The 22,450-nt window shown below is 47.0% G+C and overlaps 1 protein-coding gene across 1 annotated transcript in view; it reads right to left on the reverse strand.

Annotated features, from left to right (window-relative positions):
- syne1b (spectrin repeat containing, nuclear envelope 1b) overlaps positions 1-22,450 on the reverse strand; it is a 102,751-nt gene that overhangs the window by 54,759 nt on the left and 25,542 nt on the right. Inside the window, exons 17-49 of the mRNA XM_060052179.1 lie at positions 22,241-22,423; positions 21,844-21,945; positions 21,555-21,758; positions 20,691-20,898; positions 20,205-20,317; positions 19,774-19,979; positions 18,878-19,030; positions 18,417-18,708; positions 17,852-18,024; positions 16,626-16,935; positions 16,121-16,285; positions 15,401-15,757; positions 14,879-15,015; positions 14,394-14,571; positions 14,035-14,217; positions 13,755-13,898; positions 13,096-13,251; positions 12,203-12,367; positions 11,924-12,096; positions 11,587-11,740; positions 9,855-9,998; positions 9,429-9,593; positions 8,619-8,936; positions 6,347-6,502; positions 5,880-6,050; positions 5,294-5,620; positions 3,774-3,926; positions 2,886-3,053; positions 2,487-2,663; positions 1,925-2,074; positions 1,270-1,395; positions 746-922; positions 48-313 (exon numbers count right to left, since the gene is read on the reverse strand). Coding sequence (XP_059908162.1) covers positions 48-313; positions 746-922; positions 1,270-1,395; positions 1,925-2,074; positions 2,487-2,663; positions 2,886-3,053; positions 3,774-3,926; positions 5,294-5,620; positions 5,880-6,050; positions 6,347-6,502; positions 8,619-8,936; positions 9,429-9,593; positions 9,855-9,998; positions 11,587-11,740; positions 11,924-12,096; positions 12,203-12,367; positions 13,096-13,251; positions 13,755-13,898; positions 14,035-14,217; positions 14,394-14,571; positions 14,879-15,015; positions 15,401-15,757; positions 16,121-16,285; positions 16,626-16,935; positions 17,852-18,024; positions 18,417-18,708; positions 18,878-19,030; positions 19,774-19,979; positions 20,205-20,317; positions 20,691-20,898; positions 21,555-21,758; positions 21,844-21,945; positions 22,241-22,423 — 6,254 coding nt within the window. The remainder of the gene's footprint in view (positions 1-47; positions 314-745; positions 923-1,269; positions 1,396-1,924; positions 2,075-2,486; positions 2,664-2,885; positions 3,054-3,773; positions 3,927-5,293; positions 5,621-5,879; positions 6,051-6,346; positions 6,503-8,618; positions 8,937-9,428; positions 9,594-9,854; positions 9,999-11,586; positions 11,741-11,923; positions 12,097-12,202; positions 12,368-13,095; positions 13,252-13,754; positions 13,899-14,034; positions 14,218-14,393; positions 14,572-14,878; positions 15,016-15,400; positions 15,758-16,120; positions 16,286-16,625; positions 16,936-17,851; positions 18,025-18,416; positions 18,709-18,877; positions 19,031-19,773; positions 19,980-20,204; positions 20,318-20,690; positions 20,899-21,554; positions 21,759-21,843; positions 21,946-22,240; positions 22,424-22,450) is intronic.

Below are 22,450 nucleotides of genomic sequence, written 5' to 3' on the forward strand. Positions count from 1 at the left end.
ACCACAAGTCCCCCCGCCCCATCAGCCGGCCGGCCCAGGCCACCCACCTGGCCAGGTTGTCCCAGGCGACGGACACCTGCTCGAACAGCGCCTCCATTGCGGAGATGCAGCGGTGGTAGTCCCGGGAGCGCAGCAGGTCCTGCTGCCGGTGGCCCTCCAGCGTGGTCGCCTGCTGGCAGAGCTCCAGCCAGGTGTGGCTGAGCCGCGCCAGCTCCCCGTGCTCTGGGGAGTCCTGGCAGGCCGCCAGCCGGCCCACGCTGTCCGTCATGCGGGTCAGAACGCTCTGCTTGGAATGCAGCTGCTGGCTGAGGTCCTGGAGGGAGACGGGAGGAGGATTGAGTTAGTCATGTGTTAGTGTTGACTGTGTAGTGTTGGATGTGTAGTGTTGGATGTGTTGTTGTTGACTGTGTAGTGTTAGATGTGTAGTGTTGGCTGTGTTGTTGTTGACCGTGTAGTGTTGGATGTGTAGTGTTGGATGTGTTGTTGTTGACGACTGTGTAGTGTTAATGTGTAGTGTTGGATGTGTTGTTGTTGACTGTGTTGGGGATGGATGTGTTGGGTTGACTGTTCGATGTTGGATGTGAAGTGTTGACTGTTGACTGTGTTGGATATGTGGTGATGAATGTCTTGGTGATGGCTTCCAAGACGATAATCATCACACTACTTGAATGTGTGTCATAAGAGACCTGGAATAGTCTGATATTCTCTCAACATGGGAGAGACGAATGGTATATCTGTGTCCTACCTTGACTTGGCACAGCATGTTGTCAGCCATCTTGGTCTCCAGCTCGGCCGGCCTGCGGGAGAAGGCCAGCAGCTGCTGCTCCAGGTCCTGGAACAGGCCGGACAGATCCTGCTTCTGCTCCTTGATCTCCCTCCAGCCCTCAGACAGGGCCTGGGCGTTGGACATACGCTCCTCGATCTGGGACACACACACACACCTCTCAGGAACCGAGCACGGTGAGGGTCACATGTGAACACGCATGTATGTATGTATGTATGTATGTATGTATGTATGTATGTATGTATGTATGTATGTAGGTAGGTAGGTAGGTAGGTAGGTAGGTAGGTAGGTAGGTAGGTAGGTAGGTAGGTAGGTAGGTAGGTAGGTAGGTAGGTAGGTAGGTAGGTATGCATGCATGCATGCATGCATGCATGCATGCATGTATGTATGTATGTATGTATGTATGTATGTATGTATGTATGTATGTATGCATGTATGTATGTTTGTATATGTGTATGTAAGTATGTATGTATTGGGGTTCTGACCGTGAGTTTGATCCTCTGCACCTCGGCTGCGGTCACCCTCACAGTGTCGTCTGACAGGTCGCACACGGAACACACCAGGTCAAGGTATGTGATGGCCTGCTCCTGGAGGGCCCGGTAGTGTTTAACCTACACACACACACACACACACACACACACACACACACACACACACACACACACACACACACACACACACACACACACACACACACACACACACACACACACACACACACACACATACAATCAGAAAGAACATGGTTGAAATCAGTTAGGACCCCATATGGTTTGCGTCAGTCACCAACCAGCCTGCTCATGGCTCTCAATACACTTTGTTTGATCGTCTTACTTCCTCAATTTGTTAGGAAGTTACTCTGCTTATACAAGAGATTGTAGTTTTAACCTGTCAAAAAGGACAATAAACTAGACCCAAACTGGTTTTAAATTACAAATTACAAACATTCTGACGATAGGGTCCAAACACTTGATTCCGTTGCCATAACGGCTGTGTTATGATTTCTAGCTGTCATGGCAACGGACCCAAGCGATTTGGAAGCTCCCCATTGGCTCAGCCCTGTCGGGTTCCATCGTGATGCCATGTGGCCGCACTGAAAGCCTGCGCCTCAGGGCACTGGGGTCGTCCGGCTGAACGCACCTGCTTGAGGGCTTCCTGAAGACCAGAGGGCGGCTGGTGCTGGTGGAGCTGGAGCTCCTCTTGCACAGCAGACAGCCACGTCTGGCTCTGCTGCAGGGTGTCCTGGTGGCTCACATGCTTCTGGAGCTCGCGGTCCAGGCTCTGGTAGACCTGCGGACCAACAACCCATAGTTAAAGGCAGAGGTAGGACACATGCGTACGCGTACACCCCCTTACGCGTGTAAGGGGGGCTTGAAAAGGGCTGGTGATAGTCGAGATCCCGAGCCAAGCTTTGGTAACACTGCGGACCGACAAGCTGAGAAAGGAGGGCCTGAAAAGGGGTTGCATCGGTGTAGCTGCATTAAGCAGGTCAGCGTCTGGTCCTTAAAACCCTACAGCACTCTGATGATGTCACAGTGCCTGTAGTCGCTTGTGAGGTCATTCGGTAGGCAATCAGCTGAAATGTATAGTAGGTGTGAGCTGGGTCTACTGCAGAAGGCTTCAGTAAGGGTTGGGATGCACCGTGTGTGTGTGTGAGTTTGATCTACTCCGACCCCACCACAAACCCAGGTCTGGCCCTCACCCGCTGGGCCGTGTTGCAGATGGCAGAGTAGCTGTCTCTGGTTCCCTGCTGCTGTGCCTGGACCTGCTGGCTGATCTTGGCCTGGACGTGCTCCGTGCAGCTGGCAACCAGGCCCTCGCCCTTCTGCTTCAGGCTGCCCAGGCGCTCCTCAAAGCCTGCGATGTCCTCCATGATCGCCTGGGAACGCCAGGTGAATGAAGGGGGAGATTTGGAAAGTTGTTAAGTCAGGCGGTTCTTTATGGTATCCCGCTTGGTCCATTGAAGTAAGTAAGTAAGGCCTACTATCACAACTTTTGGATCCATTGTCGTTTTCTTGTGTAATATTAGATTCCAACAGTTTTTGTTATCTAACTTTCTTTCCTGATCTATATTATCTCAGGACTCTGTGGGGAGGCAGACCTTATGGCGAGCCAGTTGCTGGGTGGCCATCTCCATGCTGCTGGTCTGCATGGAGTCCGAGGTCACCAGCCGGCTGGACATCTGCAGGAGCCATTTGTCTGCCTCCTGGAGCTCGCTGTTGTAGTCCTCGTGCTCCTTCACCCACTCCACCAGGCTCAGCACCTGGCTCTGAGTTGGAGATCAAGTCAGTGAGTCAGCACAGCCTCATACACATCCCACAGGGCGAGTGACTGAAGGCAAGAAAGAAGGTAAGGGACTACACTGGATCTAGAAGGTAAGTGGTATTGTCAAATAAAAATGACAGTTTCGTTTTTTTAAGATGAAGTGTTGGCTGTGTTGGCAGTGTTGGCTACTTTTTGTAATTATCCATTGATGTCTTCAGTATCTATATCTGTAAGGGTGTACAACTCTTGTGGAAATGCATTGTGGGTTACCTAATGGGACTGTGGTGCTGAGTTCTATAAACTAGGGGAGGGGGGGAGGGCACCACCCAGGTTCTTTTAGTAAGCCCTTTGTTGATGCTTGCCTCCTGCTCACAAGCATTCGGTGGAAGACAAATGCACAGGGCTGACATCTGTGGGTGGTTTTGACTACTCTGTAACTTTGTCTATTAACGGGCATTTGGACGACGATGGAAGTCCTAGCCAACGAAGGTATGTTCACGGATCATAGAACTGTGGATACGCGTTGGCAGAAGGTAAACATTGCCGCTTTTCAGGACATGCTAAACATCCTCATTCGCTATGATCTTGTTTACTGGTTCAGTGTCCTTCTGAAAACCTAGCGTCTGGGTAAGGGAGCAAACAAGTGTCACTTATTTCATTAGGTTAACACCGAAGGCCTACTATACTGTTTTGTATGCAAAGATTGCCAGGGCTTGCAGCCTACCTTTGCAGCTGTGCAGAGGTCCTGGTAGTCTGCTTGTAGTCTCTTCATATTGTCTCGGACAGTCGGGTCCGGGACAGTTTCCAGCAATGCCTCTCCCTTCTCAACCACTGATCTCACTGCAGACTCGTGGGACTGGACCGTCTGCTGGACAGTCTATGAACAAGCACAAATTTAAAACATGGATGGAGGCATTAGGTAATGTGTGCATGTGCATTTAGTCTCTAAGGGCTAGGCTACCTACTCACTAGCTTAGCTGTTTTATCAAAAGCTGAGCACGGCATGAGCTAAGCTTCCTAAAGAATATCTAAGCTATCTACTAATTAGCTTAGCTACCTTATCAATAGCTAAGCACAGCATGAGCTAAGGTACCTAAACAATAGCTAAGCTTAATGCTCATTAGCTTAGCGATCTTATCAATAGCTAAGCACAGAATGAGCGAAGCTACCTAAACAATAGCTGAGCTTAATACTCTTGATCTTAGCAACCTTATCAATAGCTAAGCACAGCATAAGCTAAGCTACCTAAACAATAGCTAAGCTTAATGCAAATGAGATTAGCTACCTTATCAACAGCTAAGCTACCTACTCATTAGCTTGGATACCTTATCAATAGCTAAGCACAGCATGAGCTAAACTACCTAAACATTAGCTAAGCTTAATGCTCATGAGATTAGCTACTTTATCAACAGCTAAGCTACCTACTCATTAGCTTGGATACCTTATCAATAGCTGAGCACAGCATGAGCTAAGCTACCTAAACAATAGCTAAGCTTAATGCTCATAAGCTTAGCGATCTTATCAATAGCTAAGCACAGAATGAGCGAAGCTACCTAAACAATAGCTGAGTTTAATACTCTTGATCTTAGCAACCTTATCAATAGCTAAGCACATCATAAGCTAAGCTACCTAAACAATAGCTAAGCTTAATGCTCATGAGATTAGCTACTTTATCAACAGCTAAGCTACCTACTCATTAGCTTGGATACCTTATCAATAGCTGAGCACAGCATGAGCTAAGCTACCTAAACAATAGCTAAGCTTAATGCTCATAAGCTTAGCTACCTTATCAATAGCTAAGCACAGCATGAGCTAAGCTACCTAAACAATAGCTAAGCTTAATGCTCATGAGATTAGCTACCTTATCAATAGCTAAGCTACCTACTCATTAGCTTGGCTACCTTATCAATGGCTAAGCACAGCATGAGCTAAGCTACCTAAACAATAGCTAAGCTTAATGCTCATGAGCTTAGCTACCTTATCAATAGCTAAGCACAGCTTGAGCTAAGCTACCTAAACAATAGCTACCTTATCAATAGCTAAGCACAGCTTGAGCTAAGCTACCTAAACAATAGCTAACCTACTCATTAGCTTAGCTACCTAAACCATAGCTGAGTACAGCATGAGCTAAGCTACCTAAACAATAGCTAACCTACTCATTAGCTTAGCTACCTAAACCATAGCTGAGTACAGCATGAGCTAAGCTACCTAAACAATAGCTAAGCACAGCATCAGCTAAGCTACCTTGTACTTAGCCAGCTGCGCCTTCTTCTGGTACAGCTCGGCCTTGGGCTCAACGGCGGAGCCCAGGAGGTTCTGGGTGTCGGTGACCCAGTGCGACTGGGCCTTGTACTTGTCGAGGAAGTCTTTGGAAAGGGAGATGCACTTCTCCAGGGAGCTGTGTTGGGCGCGCAGGGCCACCGTCAGCTCCTCCAGCTGGCCGAGGCGGCCGTCCACCTCCTCCCGGAGCTGGCCGGCCTCCCGCTCCTCCAGGTAGTCCAGGGCTCGGTCGGTCTTCTCCCGCAAGGTCTTCAGGAAGTTGTGTCCCTGCTCCAAGTCACCTTGCAGCGCCTGAGAGAGCAGAGATGGTATTTTCCCGAATGAGGCTACTGGGATACCGCGTTCGGAAACTGCCGTATTGACATCCAGGGCACAGGGTCCAGTCACAATCTCCATTTCTGCACTTGGATTTGGTGGTATTTTGTGACATTGTAATGATGCTTTTGAACAATGTGAATGCAGAGCACAATATCAATTTGTGCAAAGATATCAGCATCAAGATGCATAGGGAAAAGGGCACATCTGAGCCAAGATGGCTGCAAGGGTATACCTCAAGTTTCTTCATTTTTCTCTCCATGGCTACGCGGTCCACCACATCGATGCAGCTGGCCACGGTGCTGAAACTGTTCTGGGACATGCTCAGCCAATCAGAGAAGGTGCCCAAGACACCCTGGGCATCCTCAATGCAAGACACCTCCTCTTGGAGCTGCTTGATGGTCTCCTACAGGACAAAAGGACAGAGGATCCAATGCGTTCTTGCCCTCTTTTTACAGAATCTCATCTTAATACCCCCTTGTTCTGCGATCGGGTTTGAACAAATGTTGCTGTATTTATTAAGCTTTTTGTAAGCCGTCCTAAAATTCCTAATAGATTCAGTTTACTCAGGTCTATCAAATCTGGCAACATGGCATTTGTACTAGTAAACTGGTAAACATTGACTCTGTGCCACAACGCACACAAGTGGGTGTCTGCATGTGGGACAAAGCTCAGTGTTTTGGGTCGTTATAGTTACTGTACCAGTAAGTGCAGAAGCAGTGCATGGTAGCGGGCTGTGATCTGGGTGGCTCTGGTGCTGATCCGACTAGTGATGTGGGTTTCATCCAGAACCTGCTGGGCCAGAATACTGAGGCCCTCCATCTCCTCCTGGTAGACAAGCACCTCTTCCTGCCAGCTCTGAACCCAGAAAGAATGCACAATAACATTAGTGTATTAGTAGGGGACACATTGCATTGTTATAGGCTGACACTCTGCACCCTTACAAAGCCTTCATGGCCGTTATCTCGATATCCACACTCAATTCAAGATAATATACTACAGCATCATTTTGACTGCAGCATTTCTACATTTCTACGACAGTGGCTTGTCAAGAACATCATCATATCGACTACAAACTAATTTCGACCACAGGATCAATTGGACATCTCCTCATTTTGACTACAGCATCATTTTGACCAAAGCCTAATTTTGAGTACGGCAGCATTTCGACCTGAGCATCAGTACAACAACATCATTGTTTCAACCACGGTAACATTTCTACTATGGCATCATTTCTACTATGGCAGCATTTCGATCATAGCAGCATTTAGACTACTGCCTCAGTACCACTACGGCAGTATTTCAACTCCAGCAGTATATATACCACAGCATGGCAGCATTTCTACGATGGGATAATTTTATTTATACAATGACATTCATCTGATTTTGAAGACAGCAGCATTTTGACAAAGGCTTAATTTCCACTATGGCAGCATTTCGACTAAGGAAGCATTTACATTACGGGACCATATGCAGAAGCTTATCCACAACGCAATAGACTATGGAAGCACTTCTTTGAAGGCATCATTTTGACTAGGCATCATTTCTACGATGGCCTGATCTCCACCACAGGACCATTTGGACAACAACCTCATTTTGAAAACTGCATAATTTCGACCACGGCCTAATTTCGAGCAAGGCAGCATTTCAACATCAGCAAGTAGAACAACAGCATCTTTTCAACTACGGCAGCATTTCAACAACAGCAGCATTTAAACTTTTCGACCACAGCCTAATTTTGAGTAAGGCAGCATTTGGACCTCAGCATCAGTACAACTACGGCATACTTTAGACTCCAGCAGAATTTCAATTGAGGCAGAATTTCTATGACGGGAGCATTTACACAACAACAGCTTATCTACAAGGCAATAATATTGACTATGGATGCACATCAATTTGTCTACAGCCTGATTTCGACAATGGCCTGATTTTGACCAAAGGAGCTTTTGGTTAACCTCCTTTTGACTACAGTAACTATTTGACTAAGGCATCATTTAGACCACAGCATCACTAGAACAATGGCATTCTTTCAACTACCGCAGCATTGCAACAACGGCAGCATTTATACGACAGCGGCTTATCCACAACACCATCATATCGCCTACAGCCAGATTTCGACGACAGGATTATTTGGACAACAACCTAATTATGACAACAGCAACAGTTTGACAATGGCAAGATTTAGACTGAGGTAGCATTTGGCTACCGCCTAATTTTGAGTAAGGCAGCATTTCAACCCTAAGCATCAGTACAACAACAGCATTCTTTCAACTATGGCAGCATTTCGACCATGGCATAATTTCTACAATGCCATATTTTTATTTACCTCATTTTGACAACAGCAGCATTTTGACAAAGGCTTCATTTCCACTAAGGTAGCATTTCGACTCATCAGCATTTCCATTACTAAAGCATTTACTCAACACGATAATATCAATTATGAATGCATTTCTATAAAGGCATCAATTTGACCAAGGCATCAATTCTACAACGGCCTGATTTTGACAATTTCAACAAAGGCATAATTTCGAGTACGGCCTCATTTAGCAGCCTAATATTTGACTACAGCATCCTATTTAAACTATGGCAGCATTTACAGTGCAGCAGCACTTTGAGCACGGCAGCATTTCAACACTTTGACTACAGCCTGAGTTCAACAACGACATCATTGGCTGCCGTGCATCACCCAAGTGGGTGCTACACACCGGTGGTGGTGAGTGAGGTCCCCCCCCTTCACTGTAAAGCTTCTTTGAGTGTCTATAAAAGCGCTATATAAATTAAATAGATTATTATTAGCTGTTGCATCATTATGAATACTGCAGCATTACGACTATTGCAGCATTTAAACTATGCCATCATTCTATTACAGGATTTAGACTACAGCAGTTATTTGACTACTACAGGTGTTCGACTACGGCAGCATTACGAGCATTGCTGTACTTCTGGGTTCTTCTGGATCAATGATTCAACAAACCTTAATCAGCTCCAGCTGAGCGTCCTTGGTGGTGCGGTCGGACCTGCGATGGCCACGCAGCTGTCCTTTGGTCTCCATACCCCTCAGCCAGCTGTCCAGTCTCTGGAACTTCTGCTCCATCTGCCGCAGCTTGGCTAGGGCGCTGTTGAGCTGGGCCCTGGTGTCCCCCAGTCGGCCCTGGTACAGCCGCCACTCCTGCTGGGCCATCTCCAGGGCTCGCTCCTCCATCTGGGGCAGCCCCCACGGGGTGACCAGCTCCCGGCACACAAGGAGGTTGTTGAGCAGGGCCTGGCCCTCTGTGCAGTGCAGCTGCAGTTCCTGTATTCACCAGCAAAGGGTTGACTTTAGCTTTCATAACAATTATCAAATAATGTTGTAATGGACACAATATCATCGGAAAGGCAATTATTAACAGAAAAAGAACTACAAGGGGCAGAATATCATTATTTTAGAAGAAGAGTATGAATGATAAACATAACAGCCACCACAAATTCATCACCAATAACTTGCAAAGGACCATTAGAAGAAAATGAAGAAGAGAAAGTCAATTTGGCAACTTTGAAGAGGCTGAATGAGTATGTCGATTTTTATTTTAAGTATAATGGAATAGGGATGATAAAAATTATTTATTTCATAAGGAAGAAGATATTCATGGAGCAAGACATCGTATGCTTTTGATGAAAATTCAATATGTTTTTGATATCTACAGTTTATTTGCCTTGACAATGCAAAAATATATATATATTCTTTAGAAAAAGAAGAAAAAGAAGAACAAACTGTAGGGGGAAACAAAAGTTATTCATTCGAGACCTGCAGCTTCTGGAGCGTCTCCTCCAGCGTGTCCACGTCTCCCTCCAGCTGGGTGTAGCAGCTCAGCTTCTCCTGCTCCTCCTCCAGCCAGTCCTCGAACACCTGGAGGGCCCGCTGGTACTCGTGGTGGGACATCACCAGCTCCTCCGCCGTACCGACCGCCATCTGGGGGGGGAGAGCACCTCGTCAGCGCCAACGCATAACCCAAATGAGCCCAGCATGAGCTACAAATGCTTTTTGAAAGCCTTTGGAAATTTTAAAGGAAGTCCTCTGGCTCTAGCAATAATGGTACAATGCCAGACTCTTGACGTGCCTAAAGATTTGCTTGCACACTAAGAAACATCAACTCCCAACTATAGATTGTTGGCCACAGTTACCCATTAGCCTTATTTAGCAAAAGTAAGTAATATCTGCTTCGTATGATACCATGGCGTTCTCTCTGACAGCGTTGTAGCGCTCCTGCAGGTCCTGCAGCTCCAGCTGTGAGACGTAGTGTTCGGCCATCTTGGCACTTTTCAGGCTGATGGTGTCCAGCAAGGCACTGTGGCTGAGCACTTCCTCGTGGAGCAGCTAGGAACGATCATAGGAAACAGGTCGTGGGTTATAATTGTAAGTACTGTGAATACGTTTAGCAAGTAACTCTCTGGTCGGTTGGGGAGATATTGTTGAATGGTGACTTTGCCCTCAGCATAATTCTCTGAAGTAATGTATCGTGGCTTAGCCGAATGTGTGCGACAGTTTGAGAAAGAAAATTGATGACAGTGGGATAAAGTACTCATTTTTAAGAAGACGAATATCATTCTAAGTAGATGTGGATGTTCTATACATTTGATGAAGATCCTTTAGAAGAGGGAAGAACGTTTTTACATTTGATGAATATAGTTTTAAGAAGGGGACTAAAGTGTATATTTGATGAAGAGGAAGATACTTTTTCAGTTTATACAGTACATCCAGGGATTAAAGTGAAAAAAAATCTTCTGACTGAAATTTTATTCGCGCTACAGCCAAGTCACGTGCAGTGTGTGAAACATGTTCCAGGTTAGGTTACTTGACACCTGCTTAAGAAATACAAATGTATAAGACGTCAGCACCAAATGCAGCCATCACGTTTAAATGCTCGACCAATACTGTTTTACAGGAGGAGGATTTTAAACAGCTGTTCTTTTGCATCTATTGCAATTTTTTTGTTGTCTTTTCAATTAGACTCTAAGATTTTTTTTTTGCAAAGCTTGTCTCATATTTTTTTGCACCATGAACCGTAAGGCTTGCCATCGTTCCCCGTTTCCGTCAGCCATGCCCATCTCCATTTATTTTTTTGTGTTTTATCAATATCCGATACATCAGAGCCGTCAATCATTATAAGGGAGTTCATACTAGCTTAACTTTCGCTCTGACACTCAACACTAACACAACAAAGAGACGTAAGATGTGGCGCGAAAATGGTGTGTATATATATACATTTGTATATAATATATTTAATATATATTTAATATATAATCGGGATGTACATTAAAATGCTTGTGTTTTCAGTCAATTTTAACGGTAGACCTTTTAAATACTCACTATATAATTTGACAATTTTACCGGCGTTGACGTATGACGACATAATACACGTGTGTATTATGTCCATGTTCGAAACTGCACACTACCGTACTGCCAACTACATACTGCGCAGTATGTACTGTATACTGCATACTGAATGTGGGATTCAGTATGCAGTATACACTACATACTGCGCAGTATGTACTGTATACTGCATACTGAATGTGGGATTCAGTATGCAGTATACAGCAGACCGACTGCACCGCAGTATACAGTATGCAAGTTTCCCAGAATGCATTTCGCGGCAGCGGTAGCGGTAAAGCTGCTAAAAGCTGTTTTAATTCTCGCTTCAGTGCTGTTAATACATCACTTTCTTAAGTTTTAATATTTTTTTATGCGAGAAAGTACCTATTTAGATCCGTAATATGCGATTAGTTTATCCAAATGACGCCTGTTTGTAAATTTGTCCCGACGTTATCGGAGATGTGAAGTGGCCTCTGTGAACTCCAAATGACGGAAATCCGTCGTAGCGACGGAGAACTTTAATCCATGTACATCTAATTAAGAACGTACTCTGAAGAAGAAAATAGACACTTAAGTACGTGCTTTTCTTTACCTTGGCTTTGCCCAGATTGGCACTTTTGTCTCTCATCTCCGAGCAGGGTTTTGTCCCAGACTCCAGGCTCTCTTCCACTTGCTCGATCCAGGCCACGAACTGTTGGACGTCCTCCTGGTAGCTTGTCCACTGAGACAGGGATCCCTCCAGTTGACTGCAGAGATAATCAAACAACGTGCTTAGGAAGAGGACAAAGAGGTAGCACGAGGAGTCCACAGCATCAGCAACTTCATATTATTCCAAATGGATGTTACTTCTTAACCCTGGAAAAGTAATATCAAACTTACGAATCTCACATTTTCGGCCTTAAGATTGCAACATAAAAAATCGAAGAAACCTTTTGCACTGAATGGAGGCAGAGAGCAGCGCATCCCAGGAGTCCTTGAGGTCCTGTATGTTCTTCTGCACCACTGGAACCCCCTCCGTCGACGTGTTCCTCTGAACAGACTCTCCCCTGGTGGTCAGCATCTTCAGCTGGATCTCCTTCTCTTGTCGTGCAGAGAGCAAGGCCTGGGAACCATGGATGTTAGAAGTGCAGCATTAATGATCATGGAGGGTTTACCCAACAGCGTATCCCCAAATGTTTCCCTCCACACCACTGACAATTACTCATTACCTCTAGTTTGATCATCCTGCTGTCAAGGACGTTTTTGTCTGCGGTGGGTGCACAGTAGGTCTGCAGCATGTGGCTAGTGTCGGTCACCCAGTTTTGCAGCTCTTTGAGCCCCTGGGCAAACATCTGGTGTTCGGTGACTATCCTGTCAATTCTTGAAGCCTTCTCCTGCAAGAACCGCGGAACAGTAGTGATCGTCCCAGAAGTTTTGCTTTCCAGACAAATCAAGACAACCTAGTATTTCGGATGTACTGTTTTATAGTATTGGATATGTTCAGTCAGGAACATTATCTGCTGGGATATCCTCTGTAAAATGTACAATTGATAAAAAAAGGATCCTTCGATATTATCATCTTGCTTCTTGCTCTGTCTTTTGAGGTTAAATAACGATGCAGAGGGAAGAGCTCCGTCCAGGCTGACTGTAGCTCTGCTGTCTCCTGTCACGCGATCGCTCTTCCAGAGGAGATCAACAGGGCAGAGTTTGGGTGTCGATATTTTTTTTTTTGTCCAGTAACAAGTTCAGCTTTAACAGACTAACAAATAAGGGAGCATGGTAGGTACATTCTTGACACATTGCAACATTTCTTTTTATTTTCTGTGCAACTGGATATGCAAGTCAAAGTTGTTTATTATCTCTGTGAATTAACTGGCAGTGCCACATACACCGTGTGTATTCACACAAGTCATCAGTCAGTGCAGTGGATGTTTTAAGGTTAACCTGAGTGCTCAATAGACTTGGGCCATGTGTTCCTAGCTTAGAAATCCTACTTCTGATCTTTAAAAACAACAGAGATGAAGACAGAGAGGGAGCAAGAGACAAGTAGGCACACAAGAAGACAAGAAGACTTAGCGAACATGGGCCGTAGGCGAGACAGGGGCGCCGGGCGATACCGTACCTTGGTGAGGTTGGTTAAAGCTAGGTACTGGGCGGAGAGCTGAGACACATGGTGCATAAAGCCCTTGCCGGCAGCGTGTTCGTCCCACAGCAGCTGGGCCTTCTCCCTGAGTCTGCTCAGGTGCACATCCTGAGAGGCTAACTCCTCCAGCACGGACTGGAAGAGCACAAGCATGTTAACGGGGAGGCATGCAAGCAAGAAGGAACAAGAGACAAGAAACACCAGGGACAGTTAAACATGTTGACAAGCATTGGAGGGTTAGCAGTGTGCAACATGTGAACGAAGAGAGAAATGGCCTGCAAAGGCAAGTTGAACCAAGCACTCTGAGATGCAAGATGGTGGTCAGAGCATGGCGCAAGGCTTTTCTTTTTTTGCAGACATTGCTAAACACTGGACATTAAAGAGTAGAGAGAGCTTTGACTGTTCAGCAGATATGAGCAACATAATGGCAGGAATGCTTAAAAAGAAAGTTAGTTAGTTAGTGTCTGCTACTGGAAACAGCCTCGGCTATCATTGTGGAGGTTCTAAACTGTTCTAAAGCTGTTTGAAGTTGAAATGGAGAGCTGGTTAAAGGCGGTCGTGAGGGGTGAACTGGGCTCTCGGGGTGGAGTTGGGTGAAGGTCCACTACCAGAATCAATGACCTGCTTGGATACATTACCTGCAGTTTATGGAGCTCCTGCTTCTTGGCTCCGAGATCATGGAGACGTGTGCTGCTCTCCTGCACCGCCTGCTCTGTTACGTTCAGCCAACCCTGGAGTGGTTCGGCACTCGTCTCAAAGTCCTTCATCTGACATACTAGGTTCTGAGGAGAGCAACATCTGATTGGTTATGAAGAGGATCAATAATATCTGAATGGTTATGAAGGATATCAATAACAACTGATTGGTTATGAAGCAGATCAATCTTCATTGGAGGAGAGATGCTTCTCAGTGGTTCACCTGTAGGCTCGTCTCTCTGCTGTGCAGGTTGGACATTAGGTTCTTCCAGTCGTCCCGGGCACTGTTGGTCTTGGCCCGCACGCCCTCCACCCTGTCCTTTGCCGCCACACTGGTGAACAGCTCGCTGCTCACCAGCACACCATTCACCTTGCTCTGGCCCTTCTCCCTGTCACCGAGGAACTCCTGGGGAACAGAGAGCACACACTGGGGTCAAGTACAGTTCATATGTACACTGTCAATCAGAACACCATAAAATCATAATCATAAAATGAGTCTTTTGAATCAGCATTATAATCAACTGAAAGATCAACACACATTGTAAAAAAAAAATTCATAGAATCAGATATGTTTCCATTTACCTGGATCTTCTGGAGGCTGGAGGACGCCTCACTGAGGTTCTGCGGCACGTCGAAGCACTTGGCAGTGTTGATCTTGGCGTTGACCAGCCACTGCTGGAACTCTCTGAAGGCCGAGCGGAAGCCCTGGTCCAGCAGCTTCTCCTTACTCTGGCATCCTCTGGAGGCCTGGAGGCTGAGACTGGAACACAAAGCCATGCCATGGCATCTTTAAGAAATACAATCGGGTGTGTCGGCATCAGTGGCTGGCTACAAATCACACGGTTAATCCCCAAAGGGGCTTAACAAATAATGGGTGCATGAATAACACAATTTCACCAAATTTGTGTTTCATTGCCGGTGAAGTGTGTGATCAGTGACTATATGCTGGTTTGCTCCAGATTGTTTTCATTCTTGGTTATATTGGGTATACCTGATAATTCTCATAGTGCTACCAGTTGTATTGGGCCTACCGGTCGCGTTGGAGTTCCCTGGTTTATTTGACCTACCTGTTGTACTCTTTAATGAGGGAAGACACTTTCTCTGACAGCTTGCCTAGGTCTCTGGAGAACCGGCATAGGTCATTGAGTTGAGTCTTCAAACTCTCTGACGTGGGCTCAGCTTTCACCAGGTCCGCCAGCGTGGCCTGGGAGTGACGGAAATGAGGATCAATACCTAGAGATCAATGACCACATACACTCCATCCTGTCTCTGCATTCATATTTCGAACGCCCATCCATCATAAATTAGGACTCAGGCTATATACGCTATAGTGCATACATTTATAGGATGACTTGTCAAAGGCTGTTAAAGATCGAGTTCAACCACTCAAGGACAAGACAGAGGATGTCAGAGAGGTCTGATGAATCCTGGCAAATGTATTTAGGATTCATAAGGATCTGACGAGAAGGTACTGGTATAGATCGAGCTATACCAGTACCTTCCTTCCTGTGATAACTTAGGAACACATAGGAACAACTGGTCCTATGCCCGAAGCGGGCCTGCTTAAATGCAGACAATCTGAAACAGACCTTTGCCAGCTGCCAGGCCTTGACACACTCCTCCCCGCTGTGTTTTCCCTCACACTGGGCCAGCCTGAGGCGGCAGTCATGGAGCTGGGCACCGAAGTCGTGCAGGTCCTGCCCCAGCCGAGATGACAGCACGCTGAACTCCTGCTCGGAGCTGGCGATCTGGGAGAGGGAGGTCTCCAGGCTAGCCCTGGTCTGCAGGGCGCCGCGCTCCCACTGTTCCCACGACGACAGCAGGGCCGCCTCCTCGCGCTCCACGGCCTCGAAGCCCCCGGAGCCGGTGTGGTCCCGGGCCACCGCGCCGCTGCGCTGAACCCGGCTCAGCCTCTCCCTGCCCCGCTGCTTTGAGTCCAGCAGCTCCTGCATGGAGGAGGTCCGGAACGGGATTAGCTGCAGTCCTGTGCCCTGAACCTCTGGTTCAAGCAGCTGTAGACGTCAAGCCACTAAGCCGCACATCGGCGGCAGTGGTAGCGAGGATACAAGACGTCAACTAGCTCATTGAGAATCAGAATCATTGAAATTGGCATCGAGAAAATACACGGAATTCAATTTGGTGCAGGTTTCCGCTTTCGAGTTTGGCGTCTTTGCTCGAGGACTCCTCAGGACTCCCAGAAACATGGTAGTGGACGACCACTTACCACATGACCGGGTCTACCTGTTGACCGGGTCTACCCAGTTAGACCCACTGGCGCTGGTTACTCCCCAGCAGGCGTTGATCCGTACCTGCACCTTGGACAGCTTTCTCCTTATTGAAGTGGTGTCTCCAGACAGGTCCGACCAGCGCTGAAGCTCCTCCTTGGCCGAGATGAGCCAGTCGTTGAAGTCCCGGACAGCGTCCAGGTACTGCTCGTGCTCGGACACAATACCCTCCATGGAGTGCACTTTGCCCTTTGAGTGAGGGCAGGAAGACGGTTGTTATTTTGGGGGGATTTAGCAGAACGCCAAGATTTTGGAAAGATACGAGTTTAGTGTAACATAGTAGCAGGCATTTGTTCGTCTTTGTTTATTTGTGACCTTCTTGTGGGTTCCATTAGACTTGTACTCTTTATACAGTGCCCTGTAACTTCACTGTAATTATTTAAATGCTAGGTCACTGAAAAAACTGCTATTAAACTAGCACTTTATTTACTTCGTCGTTCTTGGACAGTGAGGTTGACCTAGGACGAACCATGTACGTCACATATACCACATACTATTTGACCCCTACGAGCCCTCTTTGTTTTCCCACCTTGACCACGGCGGAGAGGTCGGCAAAATGGACGTTGAGCTCTGCCCTCTGCTCCGGTCCGAACATCTGGTCGGCGGTCTTCTCGTGCAGCTCCACTGCCTTCTCGGTGAGGCGCGACAGCACCCCTGCGTGGGCCTCCACGTCGGCCTGCACGGCCCGCAGGCGCTCCAGCAGGGAGGCCTTCTCCTTCAGCCCGGGCTGCTGGGGCAGGTTCATGCTCACCTCCTGCTCCACCGTCTCCAGCCACTGCTGCAGCTGGCTCCGGCTCTCCTGGTAGCAGCTCCACTGGGCCACTGTCCACTCCAGGCGGCTGGGGGGGACGAAACAGAATGGGAAATCAAAGATCAACGAAATCAACCTATTTTTGGATTTCCCTGTCTGTTTCATTGCATTCTCATTGCATTTGAACATGTCCGCAAAGGTTTAAGTTTTTGTTACTTGTCCGTTTCCGCACTTGTAAAAATTAGCCCAAAATTGCAAAAGTAGTTTAGAAAAGGAGGTCAAAATGATGATAAATGATCATGCAACATTATGGATAGTTGGACAGTGCACCTCTCTTTTGGGGTATTTTTTGCCTTTGAAGGACAACTAAGTGGATTGAGCCAGAGGGAATGACAATGCTGACTGCAATGGCTTAAGGAGTTTTTGCCTTGGCAGGTGGCTGTACTCACAGGTTGAATCACCTGGATAGGACCAGGTCCTACCTACAAAATAGGAACTGCTTTGTTTCCATTGGCGACTTTGTATCAGAATTAACCAATGTGACATGTGGAGTCCCACAAGGATCGATCTTAGGACCCTCTTTATTCAACATCTACATGCTCTCACTAGGGCAAATCTTGCAAAATAACAATATCGACCATCATTTCTATGCTGATGACATGCATCAGCATAGCAATGTTGATCTGATACCAGAGAGATACATGATCTGTTCTTAAATACATTGCACTTTCTAATATTTTTTTTTGCCTTTATTTTCTATATATTTTGCAAATTTTTTAACTCTGTCTATGTTTTCTTTTACTTATCTATTATTTTATTTTTATTGTATGACAATGTTTCTATGTGAAGCACTTTGGGTCTGCCTCGTGTAAGAAAAGTGCTTTATAAATGAAGTTGCCTTGCCTTGCCTACAACGCCAATCAGTCAATATTGAAAGAGCTCAGAAGCCGTTGGATGAGAGGATCAGTTCCAGCGGGGCCCAGCAGAGGCTTGTGTCTCCTCACCTGTGGCAGCTCATGGAGGTCATCAGCATGTTGGCCCAGGAGTCCTTGAGCCGCTGCAGCTGGGAGCGGATGGCCTCCTGGCCCTCCGGACTGTTGTGCTTCAGGACCTGCTCCCCCTTCCCCACGGTCATGTTCAGCTTCACCTCCCCCTCGCCCTTCATCAGCAGGATATCCTGACGGAGAACCGAGCACACTGGATTCATACGAGGCTTCTTGACCTTTCTTTACCAGATCATGCACACCACATCAGAACCGCTTCACGGGTGGACGACTCGTTTGTAAACTGCGTGGTAAGGCCCTACCTGCGGTGGAAGATTTCGTTAGGCTTTTGTTTTGGTTGTTGTTTGCTGTAGGGATGCAGCACTTTAGATGGTTGTGTGTAGACCTACTTTATCTCCTGAGCTATGCAGCCTAATTGATTAGGAATAGGGTTATGTCTGAGATGGAACTATTTGAGTGTTTGGTTTCCCTTTAAGCTTGTATGGTATGATATATGATACTAACGATCACTAATGATATCCCAAGATCACAACGAGACACACAGCAAAGGGTTCGTTCCACTAACCTGTACGAGCCCCAGCCTCTTCTCCAGCGTCTCCTTGTTGCCCACGGTGCTGTCGAGCGAGGCCAGGCGCTCCTGGGCCCCATTGAGCCAGGACCAGGTGCTCTGCAGGGTGTCCTGGAAGGCCTGCTGCTCCTGCAGGGTGAGCTGGCAGCTGCGCAGCCGTTCGCGGGCGCGCCGCAGCAGCGCCTGCTGCTGGGACTGCAGCTGGGCCGACACCCGCGTCTCACTGCCGTCGCCGCGCCCGCCCTCGTTCAGGGCCTGCGCCTCCTGGCACAAGCGCTCAAACGAGTCCCTGGGAGGGTGGGATGCACAATCTAAATGCTTTTATCTGACGCAAACTACCCAAGGTAACTTCCAGCTGGGGGTCCACTGCGCTATCCGGACCCCAATAAACGGTAGAAAAGAGGGGAAGTAGTGTGCTTTGCGATGGAAGGGGAGCTGATGATTGCCTTTGTGCGTACCTCTCTTTGAGCACCTCTTGCTGATACTCCTCCACCTGCTCCAGCATGGCCTTCTCCGGGCCTCGCTGCTGCTGGGCCTCGGACAGGTCGGTGGTCATCCTCTTCTCCATGTGCTCCAGCCACCAGCGCAGCTTCTTGAGCCGGCCCTCGAACCTGGGAGCACGGGGAGAGGCTTTACAAAGGGTCCTCTCAATCTTAAAAACAAGAGATGTGAGATGTACTGCCAACCTCGAAATCATGGGCATCATCTGGCACTTATTGTGACTGACCAGACAGAACTTTACAGAAAATGAGCAGCAAACTTAACAATATAACTAGTTAAATAGCTAACCCTAGAATTGTAAAAAGAAACCAAAAACCAACATGTCCCTCACTCAATCGACCTAGCAAGGTATACTAACAAAGGTAGTATACCTAGGTTGTTACCTATATAGGTAGTTACCGACCAACTTACCATCCTATACCTAGTTTACTACACAGGTTACTATCTCTCTATGTCTAGTTTAAAGAACTAACTACCACCCTACTTACCTACATGGGAATATGGCACTAACTAACTGCGTAACTACCGTTCAATAGTTTGGGGGCACTTAGAAATGTCAGTTTTTTTTAAAGAAAAGCAGTTTTTTTCAATGAACATTACATCAACATCAACATTAAATGAATCAGAAATGCAGTCTAGACATTGTTAATGTTGTAAATTATTCTGGCTTGAAAGGGCAGATTTTTCACGGAATACCTACGTAGGTGTACAGAGGCCCATCTCCAGCAACCATCACTCTTGTGTTCTAAAGGCTCTAACTAGCTGATCTTATTAAAAGGCTAACTGATGATTAGAAAACCCTTGTGCAATTATGTTAGCACAGCTGAAAACTGTTGCCCTGTGGATGGCCTACCCCTTCATGAGGGTGGCGCTGTCCTCCAGGATCTGCTGGTTCTGCCGGCACTGCTCCACAAAGCTGTCCCAGTCCTGCTGGATGGAGGAGAGGTTCTGCTGGACCTGGCCGGCGCTGGCCTTTGGGAGGTGGAGGAGCAGCTTCTCCCCTTCCTCACAGACCTGCGTGAGACGCACCTCTCCCTCCTCCACGCGCTCCATCGCTCCCTGGACAAGAACAGGGACATACCCCTTAAGCAGAGTCCTTTGTGCAGTGTGTCGTTACATTAAATTGAGGGTATTTAACAAACGCCACTATCTAAAGCGACTTACAACGGTTAGCAAACACTTTGTCACACCGACAGCAAGGTCAACCATGCAAGGCGACAGCCAGCTCTGAAAAGAGTAGCTAGCGATGTTTGCGTTTGGTCCCACTCAAAGGGGACTGAATACCTTGATCTTCTGGAGTTTGCGATCAACGACACAGGTGTCCCCTGATCGGTCAGAGCATTCTTTCACGATCTCTCTCTGTTCAGAGAGCCATCGATGAAACTCCTGGACAAGGTCTGATGAGAGAGAGAGAGAGAGAGAGAGAGAGAGAGAGAGAGAGAGAGAGAGAGAGAGAGAGAGAGAGAGAGAGAGAGAGAGAGAGAGAGAGATGGAGAGATGGGGAGGGGGAGGGGGAGGGGGAGAGGGAGAGGGAGAGGGAGAGAGAGATATAAAGAGAGGGAGAGGTAGATAAAGAGAGAGAACAGAGAGAGGCATTTATGGATATAGTCCCAAAGGCCAGGTATCTCCACAGATTGAATCAGGTTGAGGTGTCTCCACAAACTGAATCAGGTTGAGGGGTCACCACAGACTGAATCAGGTTGAGGTGTCTCCACAGACTGAATCAGGTTGAGGTGTCTCACCAGACTGAATCAGGTTGAGTTATCTCACCATTGAAGTGTTGCTGCAGACAGTGCTGCATCCCCACCAGCGTCCGGGCTGAAAGCTGGTTGATGGCCTCATAGCTCTTGATCAGGTCGGTGAGGGCTGATCCCAGGCCAGCCAGCTCTTCAGAGGGGTACTTTCTGCACAGGTTGTTGAGGCTCTCCCTGGTAGCATCGATGCTACCCTGCTGGTTCAGGAGCTCTTTCTGGAGATCCTATAATTGGGGAATATGCTTTGAACTCAAACACTGGTTTCTCTGACTTTTTAAATATCATTGTGTAAGGTCCTGAAGATATGCATTATTGAGTAGACAATGTAATTGATAAATGATAACATATTAACACTCTACTCATTGGAATTACAGGTTTGGCGCAGGCTCATGGCCCTTTGCCTTTTGAAGGGTTGACAGCTGAAGCAGAAGCTGCTATAGTGTGGACTGAATGGACGGCAACAAAGCGTTAAAGCAACAATGGGGGAATTCTAAGGTAAACCCTGGTTGGAAAAGGATTCAAAATTGAATATGAAGATGAAATCTGACGCATTGTTTCAGTGTTAAAACTAATAAAATAATTGCTGTCTGTGGTTCTATATGGGATGTGGCATGTTGCTCATTAGTTCATTAGTTCATTTTTCGAACTGTGAACTTAATTCAAAATTAATTGAAGTGAACTAGTTCATTTTAAAATTTGTGAACTGAACTTTGAACTAGCTCATGTAGAAAGTGAACTATCCCAACATTGTCAACTGGCTCATCGGGATATTACACTTTCTGTCAGAAAAGCTGAAGGTTGAATCGACAAACCCTAAAGTTTAGAACCAGCCTAGAGCGCTACCTGCTGAGCTATCCCCTTAATAGCAATAGGGCTGCACCTTGACACTGTAGATATCCTCAGGATCCGACCCCGTGGTTGTTGAAATCAGGGACTCTTCCATACTCTTCAGCCAGTCTGACATCTGGGAAATGTAGTCCTCCAGCTGTTTCCTCTGGGAGCTGAAGTCCTTCAGGTTCCCCCTCGCCTGCTCACACAGCTTGTGGACATTGCTGATCTTCATCTGCAAGTCTGCTTCAAGCGCCTGGCACAAAGAAAGCAACATTTAAATATGCTGGCCTACACCAAGTATACTCGTAGTTGGGCCTTAGAAATGGGGAATTTTATACCTGTAGTTTAGCGGGAGTTTCTTGGCCTCCGCTGTGTTGCTTCAGTTCTTCTACGTTCTCCAGAAGGGTGTTCAGTCTCTGCTCTTTCTCCACAATTTCTTTCTGTAAATATACACAGTGGCTATGGGTCATAATTCCTAGAAGAAGAAGATGTCAGCCAAATTGTCTTTGTCCTCTGCTTTTCTAGCTTTTCTCCCAAAGTGTACGTTTACTGGCAAAGAAAGAAACTTGGATTATTTTCACACCCTTGAGCCACCAAGTTAACTTTCAATACAGAGAGTAGGCTTCCTAAGCTGTAGAGCGATCACGAGACCACGAATCTCTCTTAAGTTAGTTGGTTTTTATTCGACTGTCAATACGATTTGCTCTGCTCTGCGATGGAAGACCGTGGCCTTACCTCTACCACAGCGAGCCTGCCGGACATCTTGTGGCTGTCGTTGAGGTTGTTCAGACTTTCACTCAGCTCTAAGGCACAGCTGCTGGCCCAGCTCTCGATGTCGTCACTGATCCTGCGCACTTCCTCCCACACCGCCAAACTCTTGCTGAGGCGGTCGATGTTGTCGTCCACTCTCTCCGACACCTGCAGTCGTGGAGTCCCAGAGTAAGA

Source organism: Gadus macrocephalus, chromosome 5 (assembly GCF_031168955.1).
Source record: "Gadus macrocephalus chromosome 5, ASM3116895v1".
Lineage (NCBI taxonomy): Eukaryota > Metazoa > Chordata > Actinopteri > Gadiformes > Gadidae > Gadus > Gadus macrocephalus.